We start from the raw sequence: 12,368 nt of genomic DNA on the forward strand, positions 1-12,368 counted from the left end.
TTCTGAACTTGAAATGACAGAATTACTTTGCTACACTGAGGAGAATCTGGGTGACCTTGACCTAGTAATAGCCACCTGTAATTCTTTATTTGACGTAGCACAAGACAAAATGATAGAATGCTTAAGTTACTTTTTCATCTTTTCCCCTCGAAGACCAATCGCAAAGTATTTTCCTTGCAAAACCCATCCACCTCATGTTTTCATATTTAAGACTTTCAAATAAAAATTCAAATTTTACTTCTGTTATCACTTTCCAAATTATGAACAAAGATGCTGCTGCTAAAATTAAGCAAACACAAATATAGGTGCCACACATATCTTTATATAGCCTAAAATATTTCCCCTTTTAGTAGTAATTAGTTGATAAATACGAGTCTGCTTAGGAAATAGCTACCTCTATGACAAGACTGCAGAGTGCTGACACATACCTTCCTCCCTGGGTCCCTCATGTTTAAAGTTCAACAGACTTCCTTCTCTGCTTGCACTTTAAACTCTTCACTCTGGTCTCAAGTTTAAATGGGTCAAAATAAACTCAACCCGAGCATATGCTCCCATAGAGATAAGGCAAGGAAACGCCCCCAGACAAACCTCTCCAAATCTTGAACCAGGTCCAAGGAGAAAGGGTGGATATGGGTGTGTGCTTTGGTCAAACCCAAAGGGATGCAAATCTACTCCTACTTCAGGTAGTACTTTAAAAGTGAAGAGGAAAGGAAATGGTTAAGACTACATTAACTACCACCTCTCATTAAGTGAAGGAGAAAACACTGTTTGCTTTCAAGGGAATGATTTGAACTTCAAGAAGAAAAAAAAATCTCAACCTAATTTCAGCAGCAGTGAGTAAGGAATTGGTCTAAGTAGTTTGAGGGGTCCTACTATTAAAAATGAAAAATTTTACAAGTCCCTCCCCCCACATTGCAGTTATTAAACAGAGCAAACTGGGTAAGTTACCTAAAATACATTACATCATTAGGCGCCTAAGGCTTTTTATTTCATTGGGCTGTGACCTTATAAATCTCAGCTTTTCCACTAAGCAGGAGTGTCCTGAAGGCAGGGTTCCTATTCTGGTCAACCTGTTTAACACATTTCACACCAGAGCTTCCATGCAAAAGAACAAAAACATCAATCAAAACAAAGTCAATCACTGGGCAAAACACCATGGGGCTTGATTATGCTTATGCTTAATTTGCTCCTCTCTTGAGTTTTCAGGGAGCCCCACTTAATATCTTCCTCAAAAACACAAAGCGAAACTTGCAGTCAGATACTAAACAATGAAATGAGCTTAAAAAGCCAAAGACCAAGAGAAATTAATTTTATATATGTTCAATAAAATACATATAAAAGTAATTTTTATGCTTGCCAATACTGGCTCAAGACTACTCACAAATTAAATCTTCTCAGAAAGTATTGTTTCATCACAGACCTTCAAGTTGTCTATTATCCAGCCCTCCTATCACATTTTTCATTTAATTTAAAAAGGGACACATTAAAGAACACATTACACAAAGGTATCAACAGGTTACCTAAATGGAAACGAAAACTCTTAAATCTGCTATTAGGCATCAACAGCGAGCTGTCTCATGGGCTTTCTAAGGCACACACTTTCGAGTTTTCCAACAAACTGAACAGACACTTCCTCAACAGTTAACCTGCTTAGGTAGAATGAGTCTCCTTAAAGTCTGATCGATCCGTTCCAGTATCTCTTCCAGTGAAACTCTTTATGTTTAAAGCAGTAAAGCTGTTCACATGGCAATGGTGAAGCATCTGTCACCAGCAGTTGCCTATTGCTAAAAACCTATACTAGGTTATGGTGAGAGTTGTTGCTGCTGCTGCTTTGTTTTGATTTGCTTTCATTTAGTTGAGAAAACATACTGCAGGGTAAGTCTGGTAATTAATTAGTTCTCAGCTCAGAAAACAACCCAGTTTAAAAACCAAACAAGTAATTTGACCATTTACACAAACAGTTTGAGGAACTATATAGCTCCATGTTTCTACAAGAACAAATGGGAAACAATTATGTTTTCCCAAACAATTAGTGAAAACAGCTACAATCCACACGGGTTTAATCATCATTTTATTTGGGTTTCCCATACTACTCATGGAAGAAGGCTACAAGTTACCTTCATACTCCTTGGATTCCAGTGTTCCCAAGAAAATACAAGGGTTAGAATATTCTCTATCACCGCCTGCCCTCGGCCTTTTCTGAACCCAGCATAATTTATTCTACCAATCATTTGATTAGTCGATAAAACTTCACGTTTCCAGTGTGGGAATAACATGCCACGGCATTTCCTCCTTTGCATGATAACCCCTTCTCCTTTTCTCTAGTTCTCAGTAGGACCATTTGTTATATGAGGCCAGTTGGGTCACAGACGGGCCTCCAGAAGAATGGCTCCTCTTCTGTCTACAGAGAAACTTCTCTCTAGTCTCTCTGGGCAGATAGATGAAGGCATGTGGTGATGCACCACATCAAACTGGAAGAGGGCCCTCTACTAACAAAACACCGCTGCAGGCCAGGACATGCTCATGAAATCCCAAACCGGGAAAGGTACTGTTTTCACAAACAGTCACAAGGAAGGCATTAAAAGGATGCATCTTCTTTAATATTTCCCACCAGTTTTTATAGTCTTTTAATCCTGAATCAGTAAAATGCAGCCCAATTATTCTCCCTTCAGGATAAGGTACAATTCTTGAGATGTTTTAAAATCTGAGAATCTTTGTTCTTTAGTTTGAACATCACTGCATTTTAAAGAGCCTAACATGTATACTTTTACATTAGTTATACTTTTACATTAGTTTACAATGTATACTTTTACATTTAAGAAAACCAATTTGAGATTCCGAATCAGAGACTAGCATTCTGGCTTTTAAGGACTTGATGACATCCCCAACAATGCTGAGTACCGAACTGGAAAACAGAGCACTTGGGTCATCAGTCAGACCTGCCCATCAATCACATCCTTAATTTGAATGACATGATCTGCTATGACCAGAAGTCAACATTACGTCATGAACTTCATTAATTTGATGCCCTTAGCTGATTTTCCCGTGTACTAGGAAAACATGGATGCTGACGCATCTCCACTCTACGTGACAGCGCGGGACTGCTCTGTAAGATTTCTAAGGCTATAAATCTCTACAGGCTGCCACATCTTTGGTAATCAGTTGAGCAAGTTAAGTACCACCATAGCGTTCCATGACACATACTTAGCTGACCAGAAAATGAGCCATTTTTAAGGACCAAAAATTAAGATTAAGACAATCAATAAGCTACTTGCATTTTATTTGGAATCTATTTATTTAGGGAGACCCTTAAATGAAGGCATTTTCATTGCCAATAACCCAATTACCAAAACAACAATATAGCTCCTAAAAATTCAATAGTAACAATCCTCCTAAACGAAACTGTAAGCCTTTATGGTAGCAGTCCTCTTTTCTGGAGAGCAGTCGGTGGGCTTAAACCTCTGAACTTACATAGAGTATATTATACCATGTGACATTTGTTAGGAAATGTATAGAAAGAAAATTTGGGTGAACAAATAAAAGTTAATAGACGTTATATCTGAGGGGCGAGGTTATGAAAGACTTTAAATTTCTGTATTATTTCTATAACTTCTATTTTTGGCCATGACCATATAAAATTGTACTAGCAGAAAAATAAAAGTTAAAAGATCTAACAACTACACGGATAAATAGCTACATTTTCTCAGATTCTTCCAAATTGTAAGGTTTTTTACTAATAACAGTTGATTCTGTTCATAAGAATTCTTAAGACAAATTGCTATGAACAAAAGGCAAACAAGTTTGCACTCAGAACTGTTATTTTGATTTTCCTTGCCAATAACAAATGCTGTCAGTTTCACAAAGTAACCTGGAAGGCAATCTTGTGGGAAGAAAATCATCTTGCTTTCACACATACGTGTGGCAAGGGCATCAACAGGGTCTGCTAGCCCTTTTGGGGAGAATGTTTAGATATACAAACTTACTATTTATTTTAGAAAGCCAGTTCAAGAAAAAGAAAGGCTTACAAGGCCATGAAAAAGGACTTGAACAGGTATGAGGATATCCAAATTAGCAAACAAGCAAATGAGGCTTAAAAAAAATTAACTAACAATCAAGAAAGATATATTTACACCACAAAATTACATCCATCAGAATGGTGGTGGTGGGGGGGAGAGAATGTCTGGATCAAGTGCTGGCTGTAATGTAGAACAAATAGAACACTTTCTGTTGCGTCCAAGCTGCTGAATGATATGGTCATTCTGAGTGTGTCAGAGCAGAACTGGGCTCTGTAGGATTGCCAATGGCTGATTTTTTTTAGAAGCAGACTCCCAGCTTTCTTCAGAGGTGCTTCTGGGTGAACTCGAACCTCCAACTTTTTGGCAAGCATCCAATAGTCTTAACCATTTATACCACCTAATGACTTATACACTGCTAGTTCAGTTGAAATGCTTCAAATAGTTGGGGAAACTACTTCACAGTGTCAGTTAAGCTAAATATATGGATACCCTAAGAAGCAGTTGTTTCAATCCTTCATATACATAATACTTAACAGAGGTGTACATTAATTACACATATTCACGTCTATCCTAATTGTAACAGTTCCCAAATGGAAATAAGCCTCATCTACCTAGAAATAATAGTTATGCTTACTTTCTTATCTGGGTGCTGATTAACAGGATATTCACATTGTGAATATGCATTAAGCTGTACACACACACACACACACACACACACACACAAATCATCCTTTCATAAGTTTTCTTGTTTTTTTTTTTTTTAAGAGGATGGATGAAGGTCACAAGCATTCCAACATTCTCCAGGTCTTTTATGGGAGAATTTATCTATTTCTTTCTGATCTAAAGGAAAACAAGTTTCTTAATAACCTAATGGGAATGCTTTGGTTTTGCATCAATTCATGCTTTTTGAACCATGACTCCCGTTATTTTCTCAGGAAATAAGTTTCAGATGTTTGGACACATTTAGGGGCATTCTATTGCTGAGAGTACTGAAGAGGGCGAGAAAAGCTTTTTGGCTATAGATGCTGTGTAATGTCTATGGCCGTAAAACAAGATAAAAGACGTATTTCAGCCAGTGATAATGCAATGCCAGAGTCTTGCAGACATTAGATAAGGACAGCATGTCTACTAACACATGAGACTGCAAAATTCTACATTTAACCTCAAAATAGCAATACGTTGTAACTCATAATAAACATGTATGACTTTATAAACTGTTTGTCTCTCGCATGCCTTTTATGGAATTGGATCCTGCCATGCTGACGGTATTAAAAGACCAAAGCAATGGCTCAGCTATGAAATAGTTGAGTAAGAGAATAGATTATGTAGGCCAAGCAAATCACCCGAGGAAAGGAAGCTAAACACCCAGGTATTTGGAAAGTCACACGTGCAGTCTGAAATAATCGCCGATGTAAATTCATAACCAAGTCCCTATAAGTTGCAATTTAAAAACTCCACACTGGAAAAATAATCCTGTAACAAGTCAATATTACTGCTAAGAGTGTTAATAAGGCTAAAAATTTAAGTTGGTATGATTCTGCTTACTGATATTTTCAGATTTCCCCCCCTTACAAATGGAATAATGGTATTTTTTCATTTAGCCAACGCTGTAAAATAATGAAACTAATGATCAGAAAGTGATGGCCTATTTATTCAAAGGAACCAGAAATGTTAAGTTGTACAAACATTTATTTTATGCAAGCTTCAAAAAAGTTTATGCATGTTACACTGTAGAGTGGAACTGCTGGGCCAGAGTACCTTCGTTATTTTAAACATATTAATAATTAAGTTGGTAAAACATTCAAATTTAGAACATTAGAGTGTTTTCTATAAAATCATACGAAAAGTTTCCATTTAAACATGGACTTGTACATAATATGGCAAAGAAAGCAACCAAACACATAATCACTAAGCTTCATCATTATTTTACAATAAAAAGAATTTAAGATACAAGTACTTACATTTAGCTTTATTAACAGATTAGCCCAATAAATGCAAACTGACCTAGACAGAATTCAAGCAGTTTCAGGAACCTTAAAGTGCTCCACTACTCTTTTTACATTACTAGTTCTTTCAATTTCCAAGGTTAATAGTACTTAAATGTAAATCAAAATCATATTCGCCAGTTTAAAAAGTCTCACTCTGAGAATGATGAGGGCAATGAATGTACGAATGTGCTTTACACAACTGATGTATGTATGGATTGTGATTAAGAGTTGTATATGTCCCTAATCAAACAGTTAAAAAAAAGAAAGTACCACTCTTTCTATAGCCAACCAGAAAAGCTAGTCTCCCTCCTGATTTCCCCACCTGTCTCCCACTCGATCCAGGATCTTTCAGGGCACCATTTAATTCTTCTAAGACTCAGAGTCACAGATACTGACGCGAGTTCAGTGGACTAATTGTTTTCATGTGCCTTCGTTCGCCATCATTCCTTACTCTGGATAGGGAGACATTCGATGGCTCCTTCCAAGCTTTGGTAGCCCTGGTCTTGACCTGCCCACACTTTATTTTAAAACCCTCTGGTTTACTGACCATGTTCTATAGTAAAACATGACATTTTATCCTAGCTTTCAACCACTTGACAGGGCAAGGAAATGGTTACAGTATTCTAAAACACAGGTATTCTAACACTGTTAGTCATGTTTGAGGATAATGTAATTGACAGGCTCTGGAGATATAAATTCCAGTCTAGTTATACCTATCTGGTATAACATTTTTCTGTTAGGCTCCATATAGGAAAAAAATCTTCAAAAGTTTGATTTGTAAGGTTATTTAAAAAGATATGTATGCCTAAATGATCTATGTTGCATTTCTAAATCATTCCTTAACCTCCAGATATTTGCATCAATACAGACAGGTCAGCAAAATATATTTTGTTTGCCTTATGGGTCTCTAGTTCTGCTCTGATCTCTTTTTAAATCTCCACATACAATTATTTTGTATATGAATAGATGACTGAAAAAAGCAGTTCTTTATAAACTTCTGCAGCTTAAACATGAATTTGTTCCCATTAAAAAAAAAAAATCACAATACCCACTTCACCCAAAGAACAAAATTGATAGAAAATTTTAGATTTGTCACAGCTAACAAAATTGGCAATTAATAAAAAGTAGTGTGTACAGCGTACCAATTAATTGATTTCTGAAGTCATGTTTTTCATTCATGAACATTTTCTGAGAATGACTATAGGTTATGTCCCCATTTCTCACACTTTAAATTGGCATCTCACCAGGGAAATAAGTCAACCAATTTGCATTTGGTATCTTAGAAAAGGAGGGAAATGACATGCTAACATCAACGGGAACTTTCCAATAATGTGGCGATGGTACTGGAAGATTTTTATTTAAAGGGTGGGTTATTACCAATCACTCTATTTTTGATGGACTGCTCCCTATCACCTTTGGGCTGCCTAGCATCCAAACAGCCTCAGGAGCTTCTCTTTTACAATTAGCTTAACAATACTATACAATATATGAGAAAGCTTAAAAAAGCTTGTGGGAAAATTCCATGATCATTTAATGCATTTTTCTATGAATGGCTTAAGGCCCTTAGAATAATCATAATTCCTATGAAACCTAACTGTAAATATATACCCTAAATATTCTTCCTAAACTTCTCCTAAATAATCAGGTTGAGAACATGGACATTTGAAAAATATTAGCAGTAGTTGGAGATACTTATTAACAGAATCGATAGAACACCTATATGGTTACTGGTCTCTGCAAGTGTGACTGAGTGCTGACAGGTGGCAATCACATCGAAGCTAAACGAGCAGAAATGAAGACTAAAGCATATTGACCTTGAAAGTCAGGAAAGGAGGGTTTTACCTGGTAGTACTACAAACAGCTTTGCTACAGAATATTTATGTGACTCTGGAAGTCCCCTTAACTCTTGAATGTCTATTTTATCACAAGTGATACAATTAATTTTCTCAGCAAACGTAAGTACGCCTATCATACACCTAGTACTACCTAAATGCTTGAGACACATCTATGAACAAAACAAAGACCCAGGTGTCTTGCTGGAGCTGATGTGCCAGTAAGGGAAGATGAGAATTGTAAATCTAGTTAATTAATTAAAACCTCTCACTGACATTAAGTCAATTCCAAGTCACAGCCACCTATGTATAGAGTGTCCAAGGCTGTAAATCTTTATGCAGCAGGTAGCCTCATCCTTCTCCATCAGAAGAGTTGGTGGGTTTGAACCACTGACCTTCGGTCAGCAGTCCAACACTTATTTAACGCTACCAGGGCTCCTAATAGAGCATGTTAGAAGTTAATAAAATAAATACTATGAAAAAGATTAAAAAAGAGTAGGGTATAGAGAATAAAATGTATATATGAAGGTGAAGAGTCCTCACAAGTGGTGCACTGAGCAGCAAGCTCAGCTGATAACTGAAAGGTCAGAGGTTTGGTCAACTCAGAGAAGTCTCAGAAGAATGCATCTGAGTGGTCTACTTCTTAAGTATCAAGCAATGAAGCACCATTCTCATCTGACACACACCTAGGCAGTCAGAAATGCCTAGATGGTAATTGGTTTCGTGTGTGTTGTGAGGGGTGGTGGCACAGAGTAAAAGTTGCAGTACTCAATAGGGTAGTAAAAATTAACCAAGACTTTCAGAAGGTGAAGGTATTCTCCAAGGAGACCTTGTGGTGTAGTGGGTTACATGTTGGGCTGCTAACCATAGGCCAGCAGTTCGAAATCATCAGCTGCAATACTGGTGAAAGACAAGGCTTTCTACTCTGGTAAAGAGCTACATTCTCAGAAACCAAGTAGGGTACTTCTACTCTGTCCTAAAGGGTCTCTAGGAGCCAGAATAGACGCAATGGCAGTGAGTTTGGGGTTTTTTTGGACCTATCCTTCCTAACAAGGGCATTTCATGATTACTGTTCTTGTTAGATGTTATCAAATCAGTTCCAAATCATAGTACCCTATGTACAAGAGAATGAAGGCTGCCTGCCCTGCATCATCCTCACAATTTATGTTTTGTTTGAGCCTGTTGTTGCACTGTCAACATCCACGAGAATCTTTTTAAAAAAAATCATTTTCTTTGGGACTTGTACAACTCTTATCAAAATCCATCCATCCATCCATTGTGTCAAGCACATTTGTATATTTGTTGCCATCATTTCCAAAACATTTTCTTTCTACTTGAGCCCTTGGTATCAGCTCATTTTCCCCTCCCTCGTCAACTCTTGATAATTTATTAATTATCAGTCATGTCTTATACTGTCTGATATCTCCCTTCACCCACTTTTCTGTTCTCTGTCCCCCAGGGAGGGTGGAGGGGATTATATGTAGATCCTTGTAATCGGTTCCCCCTTTCTACCCCACCTTCCTCTTCCCCTCCTGGTATTGCTACTCTCATTATTGGTTCTGAGGGGTTCATCTGTCCCATATCCCCTGTGTTTTCAGCTCTTATCTGTACCAGTGTACATCATCTGGTCTAGCTGGATTTGTAAGGTAGAATTGGGATCTTGATAGTAGGGGGAGGAAACATTAAAGAACTAGAGAGAAGTTGTATGTTTCATCGGTATTATACAGCACCTTGACTGGCTTTTCTCCTCCCCATGACCCTTCGGTAATGGGATGTCCAGTTGCCTACAGATGGGCTTTGGGTCTCCGCTCTGCACTCCCCCTCATTCATAATGATATGATTTTTTGTTCTTTGATGCCTGATACCTTATCCCATTGACACCTCGCGATCACACAGGCTGGTGTGCTTCTTCCATGTGGGTTTTGTTGCTTCTGGGCTAGATGACCACTTGTTTATCTTCAAGCCTTTAAGACCCCAGACACTATATCTTTTATAGCTGGGGATCATCAGCTTTCTTCACCACATTTGCTTACGTACCTGCTTTATCTTCAGCAATCGTGTCGGGAAGGTGAGCATCACTTCATAAGGATCTTTCTCACTTGTTGACCCTCTTCTTAGCCATATATATGGATGCACCTGTTTGCCAGTTTGTTGAACTGCAATGACTGCATGTTATTATGATGCTGGAAGCTACACCACCAGTATTTCAAATACTGACTGGCAGGGTCGCCCATGTTGGGTGGGTTCTAGTGGAGCCTTCAAACTAAGACAGACCAAGAAGAAAATGAGCCAGTGAAAACCCTATGGAAACAAACAGAATATTGCCTCAGATAGTGTTGGAAGATGGGTCCCCAAGGTGGAAGGCATTTGAAATAATGGCAAAAAGCTGACTTCTCAAAGTAAAATCTACCTTAATGATGCAGCTGGAGTAAAGCCATTGGGGGGACCTTCATTTGCTGATGTGGAAAGACTGACAATGGGAGGAACAGCAAATACCCACTAGGAAATGGGATGTGGAATGTACAAAATGTGAATTAAGGAAAACTGGAAAAGTAATCAGAAATGCAACACTAGAAAAGCCAATATCCTGCGTGTTATCTAGCTGAAATAGACTGAAGTTCATTTAAAATCTGACAATATGGTTGTTTATGCTGGGAAAACTATATTGAGGAGAAACACCATATGTCTATAAGGATCACTTGTCAAATATTATCAAAGATACCAATAATGAAGAAACCGATGACTAAAAACGGTTATACCGTGAAATAGATCCAATGTATTATCAAGATGTATTGATAATCCATTAATAATTACTAGTGATTTGGAATGCAAATGTTGGAAACCTGAAAAATGACCAATAGCTGCAAAATATGGCCTTGGTGATGATGGAAACACTAGTGATCCCAGGACAGCTAATTCATTGGAATGATTTTTCTTTTTTTAATATTACTCATAATTTATTACTGAGGAGAGTGTTAGAAATTCAAGTTGATCATGAAGTCTTTCAGCTGCTTTTTTTTTTAACAATTTATTGGGGCTCATACAATTCTTATCACAGTTCATATATATACATACATCAATTGTATAAAGCACATCTGTACAGTCTTTGCCCTAATCATTTTTTTCTCTTTTCTTTTTTTACATTTTATTAGGGACTCATACAACTCTTATCACCATCCATACATATACATACATCAATTGTATAAAGCACATCCATACATTCCCTGCCCCAATCATTCTCAAGGCATTTGCTCTCCACTGGCAGTATTTTTCTTAAGGTAACTTTAGATCTTGGTGGCTGGAGTACACAGGAATCAAACTGACTACACAAGCAGAAAGAAATGAGAGAAAAGCTTCACATCATCAGTTAAAAGAAAGTAAGGCACTAGGATCATTAATTGTTCATGTGTAAATTGAAGCTCAAGGAAATGGAAACATGTCTATAAAAGTCAAGGCACGATCCTGAATACATCCCACTTGAATTTAATAAATTTGACACAGTGAAGTCTCATGACTGAAAAGAAGTGTGGGAAGACCCCAAAAACATCACACATGAAAAAAGTTAAAGATTATTAAAAAGACAGCAAAGACAAGAAAATATCAAAGTGTGTATTAGGTAAGACTCTAAAAACTACTCTTCAATTGCAAAGTAGTGAAAATGAATGGAAGAAATGAAGAAGTAAAAGAACTAAACAGAAGATTTCACAGAGTAGCTCAATAAAATATAAGGCAAAGTATTGTGAGGAAATATGTAAAGAACTAGAGTTGGAAAACCAAAAGGGAAGAACAGCATTTATCAAGCTGAAAGAACCAAAGAAAAAAAATTCAAGCCTCTAGCTGCAATCCTGAAGAATTCGGTGATTAAAAACGAATGGAGAACGAGGATCAAAGTTGAGTGGCCACCTAAGGTACCACTAATGTGCTGCTCTACTCCTCTGGAGCAGAAGAGCAAGAGGAAAACCCAAGACCCATAGCAGGGACTAGTCTACAGGACTGTCTATGTGAACCATGGCCTCTTCTACCTGAGACCAGAAGAACTGGATGTGTTGCTACCACTATTGATTTTCTCATCAGGACCACAACAGATGAATTCTGATAGAAAGGAAGAAATATATAAAACAAGAACTTCGTTTTCATTAAACAGCTGGTTCAAAAACCAACCAACTAACCAAGCCCAACTTCATGGCCGTAGAGTTGATGTTGACTCATAACGTACCTACAGGACAAGATAGAACTGCCCGCTGTGCAGTTCTAAGACTGTTCCTGTTTATGAAGCAGAAAGCCTCGTCTTTCTCCCTCCGAGCAGATGGCTGTTTTGAACTGCTGACTTTGCAGTTAAGTACTGTGCTTAAAAAAAAGACAAAGTGAGTCCAAAGAGCCAACAGACACTGAAGCACAGATGAGAAAGCCGGACAGGGGGAGGGGAGACTAGGGTGCTGTGAGCCGAAGTTTCATGTGAAGACAACCACCAAAACAGAAATACAGAATTTTGATATGACGAAGAATGTAACTGGTATCCCCAAATAATAGGT

General features: G+C 37.7%; 1 protein-coding gene across 1 annotated transcript in view; it reads right to left on the bottom strand.

Moving 5' to 3' along the window:
* Positions 1–9,967, bottom strand: part of XPO7 (exportin 7) — a 47,690-nt gene extending 37,723 nt beyond the window's left edge. The window contains exon 1 of the mRNA XM_075556557.1: positions 9,874–9,967. Within this exon, the coding sequence (XP_075412672.1) occupies positions 9,874–9,912 (39 nt within the window). The 5' untranslated portion in view covers positions 9,913–9,967. The remainder of the gene's footprint in view (positions 1–9,873) is intronic.
* Positions 9,968–12,368: the final 2,401 nt, after the last annotated feature.

The sequence above is a fragment of the Tenrec ecaudatus genome, chromosome 8 (assembly GCF_050624435.1).
Source record: "Tenrec ecaudatus isolate mTenEca1 chromosome 8, mTenEca1.hap1, whole genome shotgun sequence".
NCBI classification, from domain to species: Eukaryota; Metazoa; Chordata; class Mammalia; order Afrosoricida; family Tenrecidae; genus Tenrec; species Tenrec ecaudatus.